The 24,227-nt window shown below is 45.0% G+C and overlaps 1 protein-coding gene across 2 annotated transcripts in view; it reads right to left on the reverse strand.

Annotated features, from left to right (window-relative positions):
* Positions 1 to 24,227, reverse strand: part of Grip163 (gamma-tubulin complex component 6) — a 52,235-nt gene that overhangs the window by 20,028 nt on the left and 7,980 nt on the right. For both annotated transcript variants that reach the window (XM_077640851.1, XM_077640850.1), the window contains exons 5-17: positions 19,083 to 19,155; positions 17,210 to 17,361; positions 15,199 to 15,238; positions 12,330 to 12,490; positions 11,509 to 11,713; positions 10,557 to 10,713; positions 8,648 to 8,792; positions 7,246 to 7,309; positions 5,095 to 5,204; positions 4,515 to 4,606; positions 4,269 to 4,399; positions 552 to 726; positions 151 to 223 (exon numbers count right to left, since the gene is read on the reverse strand). In XM_077640851.1, coding sequence (XP_077496977.1) covers positions 151 to 223; positions 552 to 726; positions 4,269 to 4,399; positions 4,515 to 4,606; positions 5,095 to 5,204; positions 7,246 to 7,309; positions 8,648 to 8,792; positions 10,557 to 10,713; positions 11,509 to 11,713; positions 12,330 to 12,490; positions 15,199 to 15,238; positions 17,210 to 17,361; positions 19,083 to 19,155 — 1,578 coding nt within the window. The remainder of the gene's footprint in view (positions 1 to 150; positions 224 to 551; positions 727 to 4,268; positions 4,400 to 4,514; positions 4,607 to 5,094; positions 5,205 to 7,245; positions 7,310 to 8,647; positions 8,793 to 10,556; positions 10,714 to 11,508; positions 11,714 to 12,329; positions 12,491 to 15,198; positions 15,239 to 17,209; positions 17,362 to 19,082; positions 19,156 to 24,227) is intronic.

The following is a 24,227-nucleotide window of genomic DNA, read 5'->3' on the forward strand; positions in this document are numbered from 1 at the left end:
GCAAGTTGGCTGCACACCGTGCAAGGCATGACGGCAACAGAATTAAACACAGTGCAAAGAAACACATAAAGATGGCACAATTTATAAATTATACATAAACCAATAAGCTTAATTCAACACATACAGTCTACAGCCAGCCAAGTCACATACCGGGGAATAGCGAATAGAAGACGACTTTTAGCACTGGCTTGTTCCTCTTGGACTTTGACCCAGTCCTGTGGTACTGAAAATAAATAAAGCGTTGTCAAGGTGTGCCTGCAGACAAATGCACAATTAAATTACAATGCTTATTCTGTGATACGGATAATTTTAAAAGTTGCATCGCTTTTTTACCGAGCAAATAATGCTGCCTTATTTTCAGTTCTTTCTTTCTGTGTCATAAATATACAGTGTACACCTCTCAGAACACCTTATAACATCCCAGTTTGTGCCAAAAAGCATTAGTCAAGTGCTTTGTCACAAGAACACAGCCACTGATAAGCAGGAAAGAGCATGGAATTAGTCAAGCCACCATCAAACAACTAGCTGTGATTGCAAAACCACTTGCTTACCTTCCACATGGGGAGAGATCAGCCCCAGAGAGGGCTCAGGCAACGGTGCCAGCTTCAGCTCCTGCTTCATGGCGAGGGTGTAGTGCTCGGCTGATGCCTCAATCTCGTCTAGCTGCCGGCTGCCAAAAGCTATTGTCAGCACAGGGCGGTGGTGCTGGCTCCACAGGACGGGGCTCTGCGGACAAGTTACCAAAGAGGTCTCTCTCGTGGTCAGCTGGTATGGTATGGTATACAGGGTTTAATGACACGATATGGGACATTAGCTACGATAGATGTCGAGGCAGAGGACTGACACTACACAGCCCGCAGGCGCCTTTTACATTTCGCCTCCATCATAACGCAGCTGGGAGTCGATTCTGTGCACTTGGGATCAGAATCTAGATGTTATTAGCTGAACACTTGTACAGACATACAGAAACAAACTGCCATGACAAAAAGGGTGACCTACCAAATGAAGGACCTATTTCTGGCGACAAGCGTAATATAGCATGGTAGAAAAATTATGTGCAAAAAAAAAAAAAAACAGCCCAATGGTTTTTTGGAACCAAAGTGTGCTATTTCGCCACGTCTTAGACAACTGAGTTTCTTGTCAGTAAGTGCTATGGATGAAGAGCTGATGTACAATAATAATTGGTTATGGGGAAAAACTGAATCACACCATGGGGGGAAGGAATGAAAGAAGAAATGAAGAGTTGCCATGACGATGGTCAGTAGATTAATTCCGACTATGCAATGTTTTTCAAAATGCACTGACGTAACACAGTATGTATGCATCTTGAAAAGTGGCCACCATAACCACAGAGCCAACGCAGTGGGCTGGCTGCCGTTGTAAGTTGTCACATTTCACAAGTGCCTCGATTTCGCAATGCCAGCTGGCCTCTGCTTCTTGCCAGGATGGTGACATCATGCATATGGGGGGTTGCATCCACACTTTTGACATAGCAGTGGCATGCATACTGCATTCACCTATGTCACTAACTACCCATGCGCAAGGGTACGTCTATTAATGCATCGCTCCATTTGCCAGATGTACTATCTTTTACCAGATGATGATCTAAGGGCGGCACAGATACATAGGCATGCGCTAGAAGGAACTGGGATCTGCTCAACCCACCCACACTGGCCTGTTAAGCTGCCAATAAGAAAGGCCAAAGGTCTCCACCATGTAGAACCAGAACTGTTGTGTCCAGCATGAGCAAGATTCTCGGGAGTTATGCAGATACTTCATTACAGATATGTTTCAAAACTAGAGGCGTGCAAATATTTAAGTATTCAATTACAAAACAGGTACGAATATAAATTAAAAAATTCCATCAAATATTGAATCATACAGGATATGCATTCAGTACAATAAAAAATTTTCAGACAAACATAAGCAGGCCAATGTTGTCCGTATTTTCTTTAAAAATATTGTGTGGTCTTTGCAACTGCAATAAAGGAGCTAGACTGATTCAGCTACATACAAAAAATATGACATGTATAGAAACTTATACTGTTTGATTAGTCAGCATAGGATTACCCAAACTGTACTGTGGTAATGCAAAGTGAGTAGTGAATTGAAAGCCATGAATGTCACACGACTGGCAACTAAAAATAACATGACAAGTAGCAAAACCTCATTAATTCAGGCTTCAAGGAACCGGAAGAAATGGCTGAATTATTCGAAGATATGCGATGAAGTATTCTGAGGAGACTTCGTCGCACAAATGACAAAAAGCCCATGACAAGCAACAGTTTCAGCTTGCTGGAAGAACAAAGTGGACGTAAGCGAGGGGAATGCACACTGGCATCGGGAAAGTAAGACTGCTTCTAAAAGACAAGAAATTATCAACGACACACCGGTTGGTGTCTGAAAGTGGCGTGCAGCTGGATTCGACGGCTGGCGAGGGCAGCCAATAACCATTTACCGCTAAGTGACGGTGAAGCTTAAAAGCCGAAACTGCCTGGCCAGGCTGCGCTTCGGCCTAGCAACAGCGGCCTTCCTATTGTCGGCACACCTGCTGCTACGCACATGTCACAGGTGTACGGGTTAAAATCCACCATGCAATAGGCAGCATTTTTACATGATCACTTGCCCTGCAGGTGACACCTTCGTTCACCTCCCCTCTGGGAGCTCCATGTAAATTTCCACAAGTGGGCTTTCCCGCACAGCATAACTGACAAGAAAAAGGCAGAGCTCAAGAGCTAGAAGAGTTGAGAACGCAATACAGATCGAGTGCCATGGGTGTGGGCATTAGGTATGTAACACATTATGGAGGGATCAAACAGAAAAATCGTGCACTTTTACACTGTGATTGCGTCAAACATATATTGTAGGCCATCTTGTTTTCATCAAGTGTGGTATGTGGGAAAGCCCAATTGTGGAATTTCACATGAGGTTCATGCCTAGCAGCGTCGGAATGTTACCGGCCCATGCAGTGAACGATGGTGCATAAAACGAAGAGAAGACCGTTGTGCTGTTTCCCTGACATTCTGTCTTCTAACTCTACCTTTGAATAATTTTTCCCAGATATCTGCAGTCGAACTTATGAAAGTCAGTGCGGCATTCGATTATTACCAAATACTGCATTTACTTCCATAATGAACCCACTTTTTTTCCAAAAAATTTAACATTCATTTGGGGGAGAGTTCACTATGCGGAGGAAAAAAACAGTTTCGACAGATTGTTTTGCATGAGTCAAAATTTTATATCATACATCTGCCTACTCACTCATCCATCCATCCATCCATCCACTTATCCATATCTCAAAAGCCCGCAATCAGCCGCATTCGTGTCACTGTTTTCTCCTGTATCACAGCACAATCCAACGATTTAGAAGTCGTCAACGGCACTGGTCAACCGCGGCAAGATAAAGCGAACGTGGCTGAACACCTGCCCTGAAAGTCAAGTGCGCGAGGTTAAAAAAAGACAAATGTTTAAGCGTTACTTTTTTTACTCCCTATATCGAGCTTGCCAAATCACTTGAAGGCCTGAAGGTCTTGCTTCCTCCACAGCATTCAGTGCAGAGGAAATTTTACAGCGTTCTGGTTTAAATCACTATGCTCCTCTCCAATGCTCGAGCGCTCTCCAGCTTTCAAAGAATACACTGGCGCAGCAGGCCAGACAGTAGCACGCCAAGCAAGCTGCCGCCGCCAGCACTCCTGTCAAGGGCACACACCATCTCGGTGCTTGGCCAATATCGTTGCGGATGGCATGAAACTCAGGCTAAACAAAAAAAATGTAAATTCTCAACAAAAAAATTGGGGTGGGTTCATTATGTGAGTGGGTTCATTACAAGTAAATATAGTACATTCAGAAATTCTCAAATATTAAAAAATTCCGAAATATCAATTTCACAAATTGAAAATGAACCAAATAACAAACATATTCGATTCATATTTGAAATTTCAAATATTCACACACCCCTATCCACAACCCTTCACTGGTTTTCCTTTCTTGATGATAGGCCACAGAAAAGCTTTCAGGCACGAATATGAACAGAGTAAGGTGGTAAGCCAGATTGGATGATTCCGCCTGCTCTTCCACATACAGTGAGGGATGGGTTAAATCCTCAAGGTTCGCTTTATGGAGAGAATGGGGTCAAGGGATTAGGACCTCGCTAATGTCCACATATGCATCAGCTGGTGGGTTTACACAGCTGGTTCAAACATAGAGCCCAAGAAAGTTCCACAGCCATGAAGGGTTCACCTGAACAGAGGCAGAGAAGGCAAGCATACCTGAGGCTTGCAGACCTTCAGCAGCTTAGCTGCCTTGGCACTGGTGAAGACATCTCCAAGAAAGTCAGCTGCGAGCGGAGCTGCCGGGGCCGCAAGCTGTAGCGTGAATCCATTCTCCCAGAAGCATTCATCTGAAAGGAAAAGAGCCAGTACTAATACCCTGAGGACCCTCACGTGGCATCCTGTGCCCCTTGCAGGGCAGGCAGCAAACGAGAAGTGGAGCAGTTTTTTTGCCAAGAACCTCACCCCGCATTTCCACATGCTCACGGTTGACCTGGATGGGGAATTCTCGGTGAGGGTCATTGCAGCGCCCCTCATAGAGCCACTCCTTGAGAAACCTGAAGGACGGAAAGATACCCAACTTAAGGACGTATTGCAGTTGGACCTCAGACAGGGCGTTTTATCACAGGCTGTTTTAGAGCACTCTGTAGACAACACCTAGCTCCCATCATTACCTCATAACCAGTGCTTTTGTACTGGCAGTGAACGGCAAAAGTGCAGGGATGTGTGGCCATCTGCAGTGTGCTGCTAAAGCACACCACAGTCACAGAACTGTTCTAGAAGCTTGCGGAGCAAGACTTCTGTTCCTGGTGCACTGCTCCCATCCCGACAACACAAAAATGCCACCGGAAAATGCAAAATCGTTTGAAAACCAAAACTCTGCAGTGCCTGTTTTGGCTGACTGATGAATGTACAAACTAGAGAACATAGCAAGAACAGGGTGCGGCACCAGTGAGAGTACTCGGGAGTCAACGTGACAATGAGGACACAGTGGTTCCACGTGCTCACACTTATCTGGCTGGTCGAAACCAGAAGACTGGCTCACCTGAGGTAAGGCTGGCAGGTGTGCCACAGCAGGAAGGCTGCAGTAGGTGCCTCCTCCTGGCCCCAGAACCTCTCAGCATGCTGCTGAAGACTGTGCATCAGCTCCATGCTCTGGGAACACACACACAATACACATTTCAATACGGTGCTCCTTTAAAACATATGACAAGCTCTTCAAGAGCCCCTTTCTCGGTGGTGGGATCAGTCAACAAAACTCGTCACTGCCACAGAGAATGTCGGTAGTCGTAGACCTTGGCAGATGCCAAATGGCAACTGTGGTTAGAAAGGCCGGCCTCAAAGCAACAGCTGGTTGGATGACCAACGACAGTACATTTGTAATTAGGATGTCCTTTCTGAAAATGTTTCACATTACACGTCAGGAAACTGAGTGCAACAACTTGCCCTGTTATTTCCCTCGTGCAAAGCAGCGCACTTGAAACTTAATATGCTTGCTCCTTACAGAGCAATCTCTCGACCCATGCGGCACAAAGAGCACCTGCCAAGAACGCCAACAAATGAAACCCTCCACTATAGTAGCGAGTTTCTTCATTATAACTTGGCATCTCTCAAACATGGCATCAGCCTAATTTGGCATCCGTCTCAGTGTTGCTTCGAGCCTACTTGACTAGTAGTGAACCAATAAGTTTTATGATTTTATTTTATCTTATAATTTTACAATTTTAGCTTGGTGGGATTGGTCTATCCGAAACCTTCATCCCATGGTCAATCCAACAAAATATACAATAAGATCTTGCAGTAAGCATTTCATCTGCTATGTAACTCAGCCTACTTGCAATGAAATTAAATACATACAGCATCTTCTCAGCTTTAAAAGCTGACTTGTGACAACCAAATTTCAAAATAAAAATTGCAGGAGACACTTAGGCTCCATCTTAAGTGTATGATGCAATAGTATAATGAGTTAATTCTCAGATACACAGATAGCTATTCCCTGCATTACATTCATAGATCCCTGGGAGTCCTCATACCCCTCATGCCGCAGTGGTGCAGCGGTTAAGCAATTTGCCATTGCCTTGCTATGGCAGGTGGTCCATGTGGTTGGGCCTTGTGTTACCCAGGTTGCCCTTCCTAAGACGTACCAATCATTAATTTAACTGCCACCTGCCACGGTGGGCAATTTGCTCACTATCCAGTGGGTGGGTTGTGATGACGTTGCAAGGTCACGTGACCTAGGTGGCCCAACTGCTTCCTGGTTGCTCTCTGGGCCTGCCAAAGTCATGCTTGTGATTTTTCCCTCACAATGCTGACGCAAACAACGCGGACGCCGGATTTTGGGGTGAACGGGGCCTTTAAAACTATCGCGTTAAAACTCCAGGTTACCTAGTGACTTGTGCTAGAAAAACAAGTGAACAAACCTGAACATTGGATTTTGAGGACAGTGAATGGAGCAGTATCTGTCTCACATCTCGGTGGACACCAAACCAGATCATAAAGGATGGGAGGAAAGTGGGAGTGAAAGAAGAAAAATAGAAAGGGGTGCAGTGGTGGAGGGCACTGAAATAATTTCGACCACCTGGGGATCTTTAACATGCACTGAAATCACACAGTACGCAGGCGCCTTTGCATTTTGCCTCCGTCAAAACACGGCCGGCCGCGGCGGCTGGGTTCAAACCCAGGAACTCTGGCTCAGTAGCAGACTGGCCCTAACCACTGAGACACCGCAGCCTCCTCTGCATTTTAATCATTACTATTAACCACATGTGTGAAAAAGCTAGGAATGTGGTACAGATACAATTCAATTCAATTCATTTTATTTTACCAGAAGTTTGGAAGGATATCTGACATGGTAGCTTTTTAGAGAGGAAACTAGGTTCAACCCAATTTACACAAGACTTGCGGACATATCAAATATGAAACACTAGGTTTTATCGAGAAATGGAGGGCCCTATACTTATGCAGCCTATGAAGTCCAGAGTTTGGCGGCAGCCTGTCAGAGCCTACTTATTTTCAGGCCCAATCACAATCAGTAAATTCACTTTCCTATAGGATGACACATGTCCACTTTTATATGACATGCATAAAAAAGAAATGTTTGCAAGATGTATTGACTGTTTTTTTCATATAGTATGAACACCAGAAAAAGAAAAAGGCTCCTCCAGATGTAGCAGTGCTTTTACTGAAGATGACACACCTGCAGTCCTTGTGAGGAAGCACCCTGAAGTTTCACCGCACCACGGCTAATGTCAGCAATGCACCTGCACGTAGGGTCAAGTTAGTCACATTCATGCATACATCGTCACTGCATGCTTCTAGCTTCTCATGCGGTTGACAGCTATGCAGCTGGGAAAACTCTGGATACCAAGATTTACTTTGCAAGTGCCCTGTAGCTGCTATACGACATACTGCCAATACAGAGCGAGTTCAACCTTCTCAAGTTATTCGTCACCCCAACCACAAGCCTAGTCAGACTGAAAGGGGAACTGCAGAGGTTTTAGATTTTGACAAGCTTAAATGGGTACAAGCCTGTGAAGCGTTGTTATTCGTCCATAGACAAATGTTACTCGCCAACAGATGCCCATTACAAGCATGCCTAAAAGCAGTCATTTCAAAGATTCCATGTACGGATTCATTGCTTACAGTTGCAAATTTAGCCACTCAATGTGTGCATGGTAATCTTGCTGATGTTTTTTTGCAACATCACCAATATGCCACACCTTCATCACACAGTCCAATTTCAATTTCTAATTGTCCTTCCACTGGCCTGAAATTGTTTCAAACAGATTTTAGCCATAGAGTTTTTAAAAAGGTAGTTTACTAACCGCTCAATAATATCCTAACCGCATAACAATATGCCTTATTAATGTCAAATGACTTTTACCAACATGTATCCCACTGACAAATCCAGTGCCTGAAAGAGCGATGGTTTCTTTGCATTCATCTCTTCTGCAACAAAAACTGTGAAGCTAATAAACACAGCCAAGTAAGCGAATCAACAATCTTAACGTACATTACCTCACAGCTTTCATAGCCCCAAGTGACTCAAAAGAAATGAGAAATGGTTACTATGTCTGTGTGCAACCCAAGATTCAGTTACAGCGATTCGCGGTGCTGAATGCACCATTCGCCGTGCAAGCAGTGCTGGTCCATTAAGGCTAGACCACACTGAAAGCTTTTCCAGTAACTCTAACCGATGCACCCAATGCCGCACTACAGTCACTGGAAAAGCTTCGAAAAAATTTCCAGTGATTCCATGCTACACCACAGAGCGGCGCCCTCTATGTGCAGAAGCGTGAATTGCGCAAGTGGTAATTCGCGTTGATGGGCACAGAGGACAGCACAAGTCTGCAGGACAGCAAATGACACCCCTCTCTTTGATTCTCGTTTCTCCTTCATGTTATGCCAATGCCATCAATGCCATGGAACCAGGAATCATGTCCTTAAAAACTGTTGCTGTAAAACAAAGAATAGCAATTTTTACCTCTTGTTACGGCCAACTGCCCCGAATATCTAAGCCCTATTCATTATTGAATTCTAACTTTCAGGATATCAGAACTGTGGGGATTGGAGGAGCCTCTCAATTAAATGCAGCTCACCTTACATGGTCCACGAGGCAGCTCACAATGTGGTTCAGCTCAAGCACGGACAGCGTGTCAGCACGACTTGCCACGGGAATGACACAGCCATGGAAGAAGTGCAGGTAGCGCTTCAGCCCACCTACGAAGGCTTGCCATGTCAAGGCTGAAAAGATGGTGGCACAACCGTCTTTGGAATGCAGAGAGCACCATGCCAAAGCATAGACCGCGCATTCCGACAGATTTGTGGTGCTACCATCACCTTCCCCTATCAGTATATGGGACACCATCGACATACGAAGGTCAACCAGAAACCTACAGAGTACATTGAAGGCCAAAAACAAATACATATGTGCTATCAACCACAAGGCAAGGAATGCAGGTGTGTCCGGCAATTAAGTTATATCAAAGTCATCATGAACACTACTTGCCCGAAATTCATGTAAATATACGGGGGAATGCCTACTCTTCATTCACTAGTGTCAATATTAGTGCACAACCTTTCCCTCTCTAATCATTCAGTTTCTTTGTCAATGATATCAAAGGTCAGCTAGAGCAGATTTCATCAGTAATGCCCCAAGATTTAGCCTGTTCTGGAGGCACAACGCACACTACAGGCAGCCCCGCCAGTGTTCATTGTAGACATGCTCGTACACCTCTACACATGATTTGCAAAAAACATTTCAGAAGTACAAAGTAAACAACAATTAACCCTTTGAAACGGCACTTTTTGTTTCGTTGAAAAGAAACATTTTCTTGCCTAAATAGTATATTCAGGCATTAAAAAAGACCATTTGTTAGTTTTCCAGCGATAAATACTAGTAGTTATTTTACTACAGGGATGTGCAAAATTTCATACAAAGTGTCATAATTGATGAAAATAGTGACATCGAAATGCTGTGAACTATCAAGTAAACACCCGAAGGATCGTGGCAATAATTTCTATTTCAAATGTGCACATTATGCTTGAAATTGTGAAAAAAAAAAAAGATGTTACTATTGGTGGCAAAATATGTCTTCACAAAAATGGCGGATGACGTGCTACCGTGCTCACTGTTTCGCGAAATTTTATTTACTGCATTCCCTATTGTAGCATAAAAAACCACCCTATTTACCACATGAAAGATGCAAAATTCATCTGAAATAAAGAAATCACTGCTAGGTGCAATCACCTTCAAGAAAAGCTGAGGGTTTGCTTTGTACACAGTTGTGTACGTAGAGTGTCAAAGGGTTAAAAACATCTGAGTTAAACCAGGTTCAACTGTGAGACAAAGTGATGCAAAGAGATAGGTACTGCCACGTTCAACTGTGAGACTAAATGATGTACAGATATCTACACACTTCTTTAGAACACTATAGTGGCATGCACAGCAGTACCTCGATGACATCGATGACACCTGCCGCTGCCTTCTTTGTTTGAGACAACTTTTCTCTGAGCGCATGCTGAGTGTGCTGACTTGCTTTTTCACATTTAACTGGTGGATAATTTCTGTGCATGACATCTGCTGCCTCAGACAGATGAAATAAAAGCCAATCATGGAAGCAAAGAGAGATGTCATATGAACAGTGAATCAGTTATGACTGCCACTTCTCAACAGACACACAGAGGACATCAGAGGAGCAAATTAGCTGGCAAGTCAAAATGAATGTGAGCCTCTGGAGATGGCACTGAGAGGTATCACTTCTGTGCAGAGAAGTGAACTTGGAGATAGCCAATGTCACGTGGACGCAAATCTAAAGCCCAACACTGTTTGTGCAGATGAGAAGAAGGCCATGATATGTTTCCGAAAGCACGTGACGTGAGAAATTTCATTTCAGTGCATCGTTAAGTCTTGCGTAAATAATGAAACACGAAGATCCTATTTTTTCATGTTTATCAGAGCATCTACTTCTGTTCAATTGAGCTGCAAGAACGACGGCTGTGGCTCACTTGGCTTGATGTTTGCTGGAAGAGCATTTGAGACCAGGTCTTCCAAAAAGCGTACATCGTTGCCGCACTCCAAGAGGCGTGAGAGCAACGCGGTGAGGGCCTCCGATGATGTGCCTTTGAGCCGCGTCCCTCCTTTGAGGCTGAACTGGCGTGACACCTGAAAAGGTTTTCGCCCGTTCGACCAAACGTCCACACCCACGGGCAGTGCAGACTGAGAAGTTAAGCAGCTGCTCTCTCGACAACTATCACCACAGCAGCAAAATAAAGTGCAATCCAGTTCCCAAGTGACGTGATCACAAGTGATGTTGTTAGTTTGCAGTGGTCAGGCAGCAGATCGTGGCTAGAGTATAGTACACAAATCATGGCTAGTATGACATGTGGCCTTCCATTTCCCGGATCGCGAGCACTGAAGCTAACTTAATTGGTAATATATACCCCTTGAGCTGCCTGCAAAGAAATTCGATGCCATAATTTGAATCAAAAAGCTGAATAAATAAAAAATGCACTATCGGCTAAAAATAAAATTGCTGCTACAGTACCGCCCCTTTATGGTTTATAGGTTTAGATTGGTTTCACGTTGATAGCAGCGCCTGGCCACAGCCACCAGCGGCACCACGAGTACACATTGTACATGCCAGGATTTGTTGACTATTTGTTGACTATTTGTATTCAATAGAATATAAAGGCTAATGGAATGCGAGAGAAATGCCTCAAACAACAAAGTTCCTCACAGTTGTTTCAGCCCTTTACTCAGCCTCACTAGTTGTACAACTTGACGGACACCTACACAGCAGATCCATTATAAACCCATTGGGAACTTACTGTAATCACAAGTAACGAACTGTTAACTAGTCCCATCACCTGGTTTTACCAAAAGCAAGCACAAAGCTTCCCTGTTCCCTGCCACCCAGAGCATATGCAACATCCCAGATGGGGTCTGAGAACAGCTTACCGGATCGTAAGGAAAGCAGTCCGAAGGAACGCCGACTAGTAGCAGCAGCATCTTTCGCACCAGGTCCTTTTGCTCGACACACGAGGCTTCCACTCGTTCGGCACCGGTGAGAGTAGCGGGGGTCTCAGTCTGAAGTTGGCACACAATTTCTGCTGCATCAACGCCAGCCTCAGACACGTACGGCTTTTCTTTAGCACTTGATACACTGCAGATAAAGAAATGCCAAAAAAGAGCACCACAGTAAGCAATGGAAACTAAAGAAAGCTTGAGTTCACAAAAGCAGAGCCAAGAAAAGTTCAGGAGGCAGTTACCACTCTGCGACACGAATTTCAGTGACAGCTGTTGCTGTGAGTGATGAGACCAGACACTTTAATTTACTTTTTGCTGATATTTGTGTTGACTACAAATCACATGGCCACTTTAGTGTGGCCAGTACCGATGATTAACTACTAAGTACAATGCACTGATTGTAAAAATTAACATATTAATTCTACTAATTGAATTCAATTAACTGGGTAATTAATTGGTAGAAAATCAGTTGTCGGAAGGCTTAGTGAATACGTTGCGCATTGTTCACAGCCATGAACCCTCCCATAAACCGGTGACGGTGCTTGATTACAAGTGTCCTCTTCTCATTTCTCTTGTGGACAACGTGAGGGTGCTGAACTCTCAGAAATGAGGCATTAACAGCTGCTGCTAAACCAGACCTCAGGAGAACCCTCAAGATGAAGGAGAAAGAAGCCAACAAAACGATGCTGAGCTGAATCCGACATGAACGCGACACGAGTGCTGAAGACAGGCAGAGACAAGAGGGCGCTCACCAGCCGATGCTCTCCCAGGTGAAGTGCCTCCTCTTCTCCGCCTGCATGGCTTGCAGCCAGTCTTCAAGAGTTGGTGCATTAGCATGTGCGGTGGTCTGAGGCAGCTGCAGAGGTGGCTGGGACTTGACTTGCTTGCATGTTCGAGTTGTCACAGGCAAGGGCTGCAATGCAACAGAATAGACTCGGTACTGGCAGAGCCTCCAAAATGAGGAGGCAAAAGCTTGACCATGACAAAGTGTCTTTTTTTTTTCCAGCCACAAAGTTCACTCTGATCAAGCAGCAATAGAAGCAGTAGCCATCAAGACCAGTACATGCCCTAAATTTGCTCTGAAGAAGCCCAACCTGATTTTTCATGAAGCTGTCTAGAAGAGACAAGATAGGCAAGTTGGGCATAGACATTACAACAAGCGATATCTTTCAAACAAATCTTTTTTAATATAACCGATGTTTTAGTAACAGTCTCGGCAAAGGTTGCAGCAGCAAGACTACATGTTTCACTACAGGGACTGGCCTTATTTCTGGTGTGTAATGACAGAGCACATGATGACAATGAGACCCGATTCATAAGACTTCCAACATAGTCTGCTCTCAGTGCAAGACTACCATGAAAGAGGGCACGAACTCCAAATCAGAAAAAAGGAAATACCTTTTTGATCCCAGTGCGCGCACACTCAATGACCCTCTTTTTGCACATGCATGCATGCATGACAAGACCTTGGTCATTTACTCTAATTGCAATGATTAAACCAAGACGCCATCTTAATGAAGCAAACCTTCATATATAAACCCGAAAAGAGGACCCTCTAGTGAAAGGTATTAGTCAAGCCAGATGTATCGAACCCAGACATTTCGAATTATCGGCTATATTGAACACACACATTACCTTCTTGGAAGCTCTGTGTAAAAGTACAGGAAAGTCACGCAATATATCGGCCTCCAATTTTGCCAGTTTTTCGATGCACCAAACAGCGCACCGTGCCCCTCTAAGTGGCGCTTGTCCCAATGGCATTCTTCGGTCACTTTTCGTGCGCAGAGGTGGGTTGGCTGCGTGGCCTTGGGCAACTGCTGGCAGCGTTAGCGATCCAAAATTGCTTGAAAAGGTGAACATGAGGTTTGCTTCAAGGTGGCCTTCGGTCTACGGCACTCATGTTCCACTCCACATCGCTGCCATGCGGTGAAACTGGCAGCCCTCGCCTGGAGTGCATCGCTTGCAACGGCGTTGCGCAAACCAACTGTACCATAATTTTAACGGGCATTTATTTTATTTATAGCGTACTGATAACAGGATATTAGACACTTTATGATAGACTGTGTTCAGTTCTAAAGCACCGTCTGCTGTGGCTTTGATGCAAAGCAGTTTAGGCCTAACAAAGCCTAGTGAGCGGTGTGCTGCCAACCCGCCATCAGGCTGCATGTAGCTACAAGAAGCGGATCATAGTATGGGTGCAATGTATTCTTGCTTCTGTATTACAGAGAAGCTTATACATTGCCATTTTTTGTATACATAACGAATTATAGATATACAGAACTATTTCTCAATCCCCTTTGAGCTCGCCATATCTTGGTTCGACAGTAAGCCCTTGCTGAAGTCGCGCTGTCACATGACCGCCATGTCGAGAAGACCGAACATTGAGACTCAAGGTAATGACCTATTAGCACAGTATAATCGAAGTTTGAAGACATGCTTACTCTGGCAGCATTCCCCGCTACATGGCTACAATACATAGACCAAAATAAAAACAAAAGCATGGCATACTTTGCAAGTTAAATAAGCTGGAAGTCAAAATTCCTTTTAGTTATGCAACAAAGTGGTAATGTGACACAGAGACTAGTTCTCCGTGTCTTATACAGTCAGTCACCATGTGGAGAACAGAAATCTACAGATCTGCACTTTTACAGGCACGGTCAACATGCAACACCCATCAGCATGCGCAACCAAGTGTGCGCAGTATGCAATACGACCTGTAGGGAGTTTGGGACAGCGTGCAGACAGTCACAGGTGGGAACAAAGGCTCTTTCAGAGGAAATCTAGAAGGCCGAGTTCCACTAAATCAGCTGAGCAGCCCTATAGTTTACAAGGGTAGACATGTGGGCTAGTTGGTGGTTCATGCTTCTTAAAACAGCGCAAAAGACATGGATGCAGATAGAAGGAGACACACACAGCACTGATTTTAGACTAGGTTTGCTCTTGAAACACACACAATGCACAAGATAAAGATAAAAAGAAAATGCTAATCACATTTTGCGCACCTTGCCAAATACGACTGTTCTTTGCCTGATAATGCAAGAAAAGGGGTGCTGACGCAGAGGTCACCCAGAACTAACATCCTTTGTGCTTCAATAAACAGGCAATTCAATAATACTTGTTTGCCATCACTCGCGCGTCAAGCCATGTATACATACATGTAAATTTGAAGAATAAACGTAGTTGAAAGACAGTGCTTTGTGTGTTCCCTTCTGTCTGCGTCCATGTCTTTTGTGCTGTTTTAAGAAACCTACAGTTTAGTCTGGAATGCTCAATCAGCAAAGCTGGCTCAACTGCTGGAGATTAAAAAAAAGAATTATAAAAAAAATGCAGAGAGGCTTGCCTGGCATACATTGCTTTAGTCTGCCACTCTACACTACACATCAGGAAAATGAAAAAATAAAGGGCCATAATGTGTCCTGATGAGAACAGGGAGAATTCGATGCAAGGTTATGCACATACTGGATACATCAAAACCTTTCGTAAAAGCCAAGTAAATCATTATCTGGCAGTATGTTTTCCCGCCAAGCAACTCTGCTCTAAAATAAGCATAATCCAGCCATGTTCCAACAGCTTGGGAAGACTTTCGAGCATGTCAAATGGCTGAGCCTCCATGCCTCTTACCTCAAGCTTGGCTGTGCTCTTGGACAGCTTGGTCAGAACCCTGCAGTGAAAGCAGATGCTCCCACACCCATTCTCAAACAATGCCCAAACAAAGCATGCTCAAACAATGCCCCACACAAGCTTAGTGGCGTTGGGCACACTGAGGAAAGAGCCATGAACAAAAAGCCTTGATGTGGCTTTCTTGTGCTCGAAAGAGGAAAATAGTGTAGGATCCTAATGATACAAACACAGCTAATATGAATTTCAGGTTGATATGAATTCACAAAATTCCTCTGCCAGAGTTCATTGCAAGCTGCAGTGCAATGTACAGAATTTCTGATGTCCTGAACACATTTTCGCATTATTACGAATGATACAAACGCGTGAGCCACGGCCGCACACTTGAGCGCTAAGTGCGGCCCGTATATTGCCGACGCTGTGACTGCTACTCATGTGGTAGACACTGCTAGCAGGGAGCAGCAGTGCACGGCCCGTACATCACTGACATCACGGTCATCTGTCACACTGTGCACACCACAAGTAGTTAGCTATGGCACGCAGCCATAAAGAAATCCCGTCAGCCGTAAACAGGTCTGCGTGAATGCAGTTCCCATGCTTCTGCTCGCGAATTTTGTTCGTTTTGAATGACACGAAATTTGAAATTTTGGATGATGCGAATTTTTTCGTGACTTCGTGACAGTTTTATTGTTGAGATTATACTGTTTCACCAAACTTACCATATTTACTCAAGTAATCGAGGTGCTTGGTCATCAAAAAAATGGTTACAGATTTGGAAAGTGCATTAGATGGGGTTAATTTTACACTGTGGTCAACTGAAATACTATTCCCAAATTTCGTATGTTCACTGCGTACATGCATTCCAAATGCGTGCAAATTCAGTACTACATCTCAAAACTGCATCACCGGCTGAAGGAGACCTTGGCAGATGTCCACAACTAACTTCAACCACCTGCCCCTTTATGCAACAAAACTTTATATTCAGTAACGAGCCTGCATTCACATGTCGGTGCACATGACCAGACATTACAGCTAACTGCCTTTTTCTCAGCAGCACATGCCTTGGCCACACAGCCACCAAGGTAGGTTAAGAAAAAGAGCAAGGAAGAATTATAGTTCAAAAAGCAAAGCAAGAAAATAATTCCTAATTGTTAATACTTAACAGCATGCACAAGAAAAGGTTGGTAGGAAAGTAGTAACCAACAAGAAACAAGGATCTGCCCATTCCTCACTGGTTTCATGCAGTTGCAAGTCTAAGAACTGGACTTGCAAACACAAGTATATACCAGGAATGCTATAATAACGCCAAATGTGCACTGCCCTCCAACTGACATTACACACGATTACAGGTGTTGAAGGCAACTGCTATGGCCTTGAGCGCCTAAATTACTCCGTTGCTGAAACTTGCTAGCATTCACTGAAAAAATTGCAAGTGGAGTCTGCAGCACACATTACTGCACTGTGATCGCTTCATGGTATAGCAACGGCCTTGGCAACAAACAATGTTTTATACGAAGGGCTCTCAAACTGGGTTCCATGAAACCTCTGGGTTACTTGGAATGCTTTTTGAGTTCCCTAAGCACCTAAACAATGCATGCCTCAACCCCTTTATCCTTTCGCCCACTTTACTTCAGGATCAATCACACTGTAATTGCTTGCAGTAGGCCGTTACATTTGATAACCAGTCAATACTAACTGAATTTTGACCTTTCTTGAGGGGCTGTGCATCAGCATGCTCTTTTTTTGCATCCATGTTAGGCACAATGAGTTGCAGGCCAGGACATACAGGGTTCTCATCATTTTTTCAAAGCCGTCAACGTTCCTCAAGGCCAAAAAAGGTTTAGCATCCCTGCTGTGCACTCCGAACTGTTTGAAGAACACACCATGGTGTTCAACATCGACATCTATTCTCTGTTTTAGTGCAGCCTCTTTTCAGAAACGTTAAAAGTAACTTGGGCACAGATTACAACAGCATGAAATGTATTCAGGTCATGAAGGAAACCAATCAACTGACCTGTTCCTTGTGAATGCGTTCAGTGAAGGTACCTTTGGTACACTACTTTCTGAGAAGGGCTGGGGATGCGAGGCCCCATGTGGACTTCTCTGGACATGAAGGCTGAACAGGGGGTTTCCGTTAAGGTCGAATCCAGGCTCAGCTTTGTACAACTGCAAAGCCACAAAGAGTGTATGCTCTTGCAAGTTCAGAAGCACAAGGAAAAGAGAACCTGCACTTTTTGGCGCAGTTTTCCAATGAATAAGCAATCGCTATGATGCACTACAACACCGTTTTGCTTTAGAAGACTGCTTAGCTATCAAATTTAAGGATGATGTCAAAGCGGTAACAAATATAATACAAGGAAAAGAAAGACAGATGAAGCACAAGCTAATAACTGCATTTGTTGTGCAGCAAATACCAAATGAAACAAACAAGCAGAGTCTACTTAAAAGATATTGAGAAGGAACACACACACATGATATCTCGGCAAACTGATGCCTTAAACTGATCACTTGTAATGCAAAAGGTGGTGCTCAGCAGATTTTTGCTCTGTCCAATTCCGAAAAGCAAATGCCTACACGTGTTGAAGTTTGAACTGTTCCTGGATGACATTCTACATGGCTAATGAGGCAAAGACTGAACAGAGTAGGGTTTAGTACACTGCCAATAAAGTCACCACAGTGAGCATGACGTTCTGCTCTCCTCAGCTGATGCAAAGAGAGACAGACTGCATTTAGCGGTAGCTAGCACACACTGGAACGCTCACCCACCAATTCCGACATCCTCCTGCACATTCAGATTGGCATCATGCGGAACCTCCCAAATCATTTCTTTGTGCAGTCCCGTCTCTTTGAGGTGAAATCAAATCAACTCAAATTAAAATTCATCAAGTTGTGGTCTCGAAAGCAAGCCAACTTACTAACCGTGCTAGGTCTCCAAGTTTTACAGTGACAAATTATATGGTTCAAAAAGAATGCGAAATGTGAATTTCAAACCCAGTCCACAACAGGGCATGCTTAAAACTATCAAGAAAAATTCAACACAGTTTTAATGCAATTAACAGTTTGTTAACAGTTCAATGCAATTAACAGTTAGTTCACTTATAAACGCATGTATCTTACATAAAATAGGGTCTGGACGGATAAAGGATCATAAACGACACCTACAGTGCAATACACACAATGTGTCATTTGTGTTCCTATGTCAATATGTCTCCCTTTCACACAAGATAAGCAGATTCATGTTTTACAGCACTAGAGACAGGAAAAGAAGCACACATGGTAGGAACCAATAAAGACACTCAAGTTGTTTTCAACAGCCTCAAGCAGGCAATCACAAACTGGGTTATGGAGTGATTTTTGGATTCCCAGAGCCCCTGAATCCATGCAAGCTTTAACCGCAACCTTTCCTTACATCTACTTTTCTTGGCGGGCAGACTAGTCATACCATAATTGCTCAATGGAAGGTGTTTCCCCATACAGCCGGTCAATTTTAGTTAGGTTTTGGAGATTTTTTTTTTTTAGAGGAATACATCTGCAAGATTTTTTTTTTCTTACAAGCATGTTAAGCAGGAAGGAAGAGAAGCCAAGGCATGCAGGGTTCCTTTGCAATTTTGTGAGAACTGCTGGGGTTCCCCAATACTAAAAAGATTGAGAACTCCTTGTTAACGCAATATGGCACCACGGAGTCTATGACTTTGGTGGCAGTCAGAAAAGTTCCCCAACAGCTCGTGAAGTCAACTTCAATGTGAAATCTTACTCCCAGACTGAAGTGTGACTGCACCACTTTCTCAAGAGAGCGTGATAAAGTGCAGTCAACTGTGCATTGCTTCCTGTCTTAAGGATGCCGTACCACATAAAGACAAACAGCTTCAAGCAAGCATTGCACTCACTCCTAGCAGAGGAACCGGGTTGCCCTGGTCGTCTGAAGCCTCCAAGTCATTGTCGATACACTCAAAGGATTCCCTGTAGAAGGGCATAAGAAGGAGAGATTATTTACAGCGACACATGCCCAGCTATCATAGATAAGTAGCTCTAAGCAAGGGATGCAGGCCAACAACAAAAAAAAACTGCAGACAACAACCCGAAGTGTGATGCGATTGAAAGCTACAACTGTATCCTGGAATATGATGCCAAGAGGTGCATGCAGTATGCTACTCCTTATAACCTGTTCTTATCAATACTAAGTGTGGCCAATGAACATGCACGCTGCCCCTTTTTCCCAAAGTGTCATTCCAGCAGCTACCACCACAAAAAATTTTAAAATCTGACCTGGTGTTATGAGGCTAAAAACTTCATAGGGGTGTAACAGTGGATGTGGCTGGCACAAGACGGGGCTAACTGAATGTCACTCAGAGGGGCCATTATTCTGCAATGACTTAAAGTGGCTGCTCAAAACTCATTCTCAAAGATTCCTGTCTCTGAGATAAAGAAGCTGACTGTCATGCTTTATTTCAGACCACAGAATGAAGGAAAGTGATACTCTAGCCTTGAAGAGACATTGCAAGGAAACAATAAGGGAAGCCACACATTACTATAGACTGGTAGGTTAGCATATAGACTGGTAGATTACTTTTAAAGAACTCCACCAGTATTTCATTACTTTTCCTTTTTATATACAAAAAGTGAAGTTGCGATCCTGTGTCGACTGCGCCAGTTGCGATCGTGTCGACTGCGCCAGTTGAGTTTCCCCTTCCGGTGGCGATGAGAGGAAACTACTTGATGATGAAATCGGGGTTTCTTGATGACCCGGTGGTTCTACTCGCAAACATTCACATTACTCAAGGAAAGGAGAAGGTTAACTATTTATTTACAACATAGGTAAAAAACGAGAAGAAACAAAGCAAGGAGAAAACTATTTACATGACTAAATCGTGGATCAGACGAATTCAGCCCCCGCTCAACCCAGAGCGCTTGGTTTTAAACCCTCTGTCTCCGCCCTTAGCGGGGACAGCAACCAATAAGATAACAAACGACACCCCTCACCAATCAGTGGTCAGGGAAAGGAAAATAAGGTTTCCGCCAACTAATCACAGATTGGGGAAAGACTGCTGATTAAACATTTGGGAAAGGAGAGGTTGCAATCAAATACACAAACAGCACAAACGCGACCACCCTCTCTCACGGCACCCACGGCCCAGCCGTTATCACTTTCCTATCTCTTTCGCACACGCGACAAAACGATCCCTAAAGTGTTTACAGAATACACCGCGCGAGACGAACACAGTCGTTACGGGAATAGTGGGTTTCCGGTCACTCGGCTAATACTCAGCCGTATCTCGTGCGCCCCCGAAACCTCGTCAACTCCTTAACAACCACATGTCGACAGCTGTACATGGTTAGCGTTTTTCCCGGAGGGTCATCCCCGTGACGGCGCGGCGTAAACGAGGCCGTCCGCCGCACGAAGGGGAGGCAGGGACGGGACGGGCCCCTTTGTTGGGGACTTCCGACCCCACCGGAGCGGCCTTCCTTGAGAACACAAGACCAACGAGTTCGCAGAAAGGTCAGCGAACTCCACACCTCCCAACCAAGAATGTCACGCGGACACTTGCTGTCAGTGTGACATTTGAAGTCCGGCCACAAGGTTCCAAGCAGCACTGCGCACACACATACACAGCCTCAATTCGTTCCGTGCACACAAGGTTAGGACACCAATCTGCACATTCCAGAATTCACCATGTCAGATCGGTGCACTAAATTGGCAGAAATGATTTCTAGCCGCCTACATCTCGAAACAGAAGCTTATGTTTGTTTTTAGCTTCGTCAACCACATTGGCTCTACATTTCGAATTATCCGGCACATCGCCGGTTGTAAAGGCTGCCGCCGCTTTCGGATTTGCATTGTCAGCTTGCTCAAAATCGACAGAGCTCACCAGCTCCCTGAACTCTACAAAGATTGCTGCTGTCATCGCGTCTGCATTCTCCCGTTCTCTGAATCTCGCACTAAAGTTAGTTCTCAGATCTGCTACTTCGCATGCAGCTTCACATCGGGTTTCAGGTGAGGCTAGCTCTTTGCAGAGCTTGCAGCCGATGTTCTCATGAAGAAAAACCATCTCCTCAAGCATTTTTGCCCCACAGTTACCTTGACCAGCTTGGTTCCGCACTTCTGGTAATGAGGTATCATGCTTCATGTTTAGACTTACAGGGATGAATGCAGTTTCCGGATCTCCGAGTTCCCTACCTGCTGTGAAACTCTTTGCAGCTGTCGCTGTTAACTCCCAATCTGCTGCAGATACATTTGCAGCTTCCGAATCTGCTTGAAGCTCTACTGAAGCCTCAGGTTTGTCACTAACGGATTCGTGCGGAATTTTGAAATGCTCTTTGACATCAGCTTTCTCATTTTCTTCCTGCAGCTGCACCTTTTCTGGCTGCTCTAGCAGCGCGGGCGTCTCAAGTGTTATCAACTTCCCTACACCTGCAGCTACATCTGCTGTCACTGCGCACAGTGTCAGCTCCAGCTTGCTAACCAACTCATTTTTGGCAGCTAGCTTACCATCACCTGCAAGGAGTGTGCCCGCTATCAGATCCTGATTTACATCTTCCTCGCGCGTTCCCGCTGCCTCAGAGCTAGCGCCGACCTGCTCTTGGGCAGCGCTGAACGCTTGTTCACGAGAAGTACACTCCTGCCCCTCTTTGGTCTGCTCTATATGTGCTCGCTCTGACAGCGAATGCTTCACAGGTGTGACTAACGCCTCTATGCCTTCAGCGATCTGTTCTGGCACGGCACACAACGTTAGATCAGCTTGTGCTCTTTGGAGAGCCGCACACTGCCATTTTGTAATTTCGGTCCCTGAATCCACACAGGCTTCAGAATTTTGACCTTCGGATTCCAAGTTGCGGCATGCCAGATCGTCTACCCTATCTGGTTGACTGACCTTATCAACAGCCATCTCCGACTGGGAACTTGGTTTATCAGGCGCCGGTACCTCCACCTGAGCTACTAGCTCGCACACCTCTCTCCTCACCGCGGGAATATCTTGTTCTTGCTTTTTCGAACACTCAATCATCGAATGCCCAAATTTCATGCAGTTAAAACATTGAACTGCTGCGAATAAGGCCTCGCTATCGACTTTCGTCCCCTGCCTTAATTTCATCTGCATTTGTGCCAATTTTCTCGTTTCCAGCTCAATTTGCAGTTTCAAATTTTCAATTTCACTTAGCTGTTCAGCCTCCTCCTGCTCAATGCATCGCATCCTGCCCTCCTGATCATACCGTACAGCAGCCATCTCCGTTTTCCGCGCTATCGTTTCTAGCACATAAACACTACACCGACATGGTGAATTCGGAGAAAGCAGAAAGGTCTCCTACGTTACTGGTTGCTCTCTGCCCCGGTGATCTCGTCGTCCTCCGTGATGACGACAGGCTCCTCGATGCGGACGACTTGAGCTCTGGATCTCTCAGCAGCTCGCTGACTTCTGCCTCGTGTGACTGGCTTGACTTGGTCGCCTGGTTACTTTTCAGCAGCTCGCTGACTCGAACCCGTTCGATGTGGACGCCTGGTTCTTTTCAGCAGCTCGCTGACTCGAACCCTCGATGGCTTGTTGTTGCCCGGCTCCTTCAGTTCCTAGCTGACTTGAGCCTCCGACGTCCTCTCGAACTCGACCCGTGACCTGAAGCTCTCGACGTCGTCTTTCGACGCAGCTTCATGTTTTCTCCTTTAGGACAAACAGCTTGTCCACCGACTTGTTCTTCTCACCTTCCGTCCAATGCCTTGAGTAGAAAGAAGTTGCGATCCTGTGTCGACTGCGCCAGTTACGATCATGTGTCGACTGCGCCAGTTGCGATCGTGTCGACTGCGCCAGTTGAGTTTCCCCTTCCGGTGGCGATGAGAGGAAACTACTTGATGATGAAATCGGGGTTTCTTGATGACCCGGTGGTTCTACTCGCAAACATTCACATTACTCAAGGAAAGGAGAAGGTTAACTATTTATTTACAACATAGGTAAAAAACGAGAAGAAACAAAGCAAGGAGAAAACTATTTACATGACTAAATCGTGGATCAGACGAATTCAGCCCCCGCTCAACCCAGAGCGCTTGGTTTTAAACCCTCTGTCTCCGCCCTTAGCGGGGACAGCAACCAATAAGATAACAAACGACACCCCTCACCAATCAGTGGTCAGGGAAAGGAAAATAAGGTTTCCGCCAACTAATCACAGATTGGGGAAAGACTGCTGATTAAACATTTGGGAAAGGAGAGGTTGCAATCAAATACACAAACAGCACAAACGCGACCACCCTCTCTCACGGCACCCACGGCCCAGCCGTTACCACTTTCCTATCTCTTTCGCACACGCGACAAAACGATCCCTAAAGTGTTTACAGAATACACCGCGCGAGACGAACACAGTCGTTACGGGAATAGTGGGTTTCCGGTCACTCGGCTAATACTCAGCCGTATCTCGTGCGCCCCCGAAGCCTCGTCAACCCCTTAACAACCACATGTCGACAGCTGTACATGGTTAGCGTTTTTCCCGGAGGGTCATCCCCGTGACGGCGCGGCGTAAACGAGGCCGTCCGCCGCACGAAGGGGAGGCAGGGACGGGACGGGCCCCTTTGTTGGGGACTTCCGACCCCACTGGAGCGGCCTTCCTTGAGAACACAAGACCAACGAGTTCGCAGAAAGGTCAGCGAACTCCACAAGTGACCTCCTCAATGAATATCTTTTTTTGTAACGCACTATTCATAAACTGAGATACACTAATTCTGGATCTGTTGCCCACAGAATTGCAAAGAAAATCCTGAATTTCTTTTCCCATTTACAACCCCCCCCCCCCCCCCCTTCCCCAAAACACGAAAAATCTAAGTCATTTTTATGACAGGATTTCCAGGGCTTTAGACAAATACGAGAAAAATTTGGCAGGCTGAGAAATATCATAACGCTTGAACCAATAAAGCGGCAATATCTGTTGATGAAATGTATATCAGTAGATGGCATCACCTACTCTGTGTCGCATGTTCCGTTTAAATTCTTCCTGACATACGCTGTATACAGACTCTCCGAGCATGGTAGCTCAGCCATTTCGAAAGAGCCTGGATG

The sequence above is a fragment of the Amblyomma americanum genome, chromosome 10 (assembly GCF_052857255.1).
Source record: "Amblyomma americanum isolate KBUSLIRL-KWMA chromosome 10, ASM5285725v1, whole genome shotgun sequence".
NCBI lineage: Eukaryota > Metazoa > Arthropoda > Arachnida > Ixodida > Ixodidae > Amblyomma > Amblyomma americanum.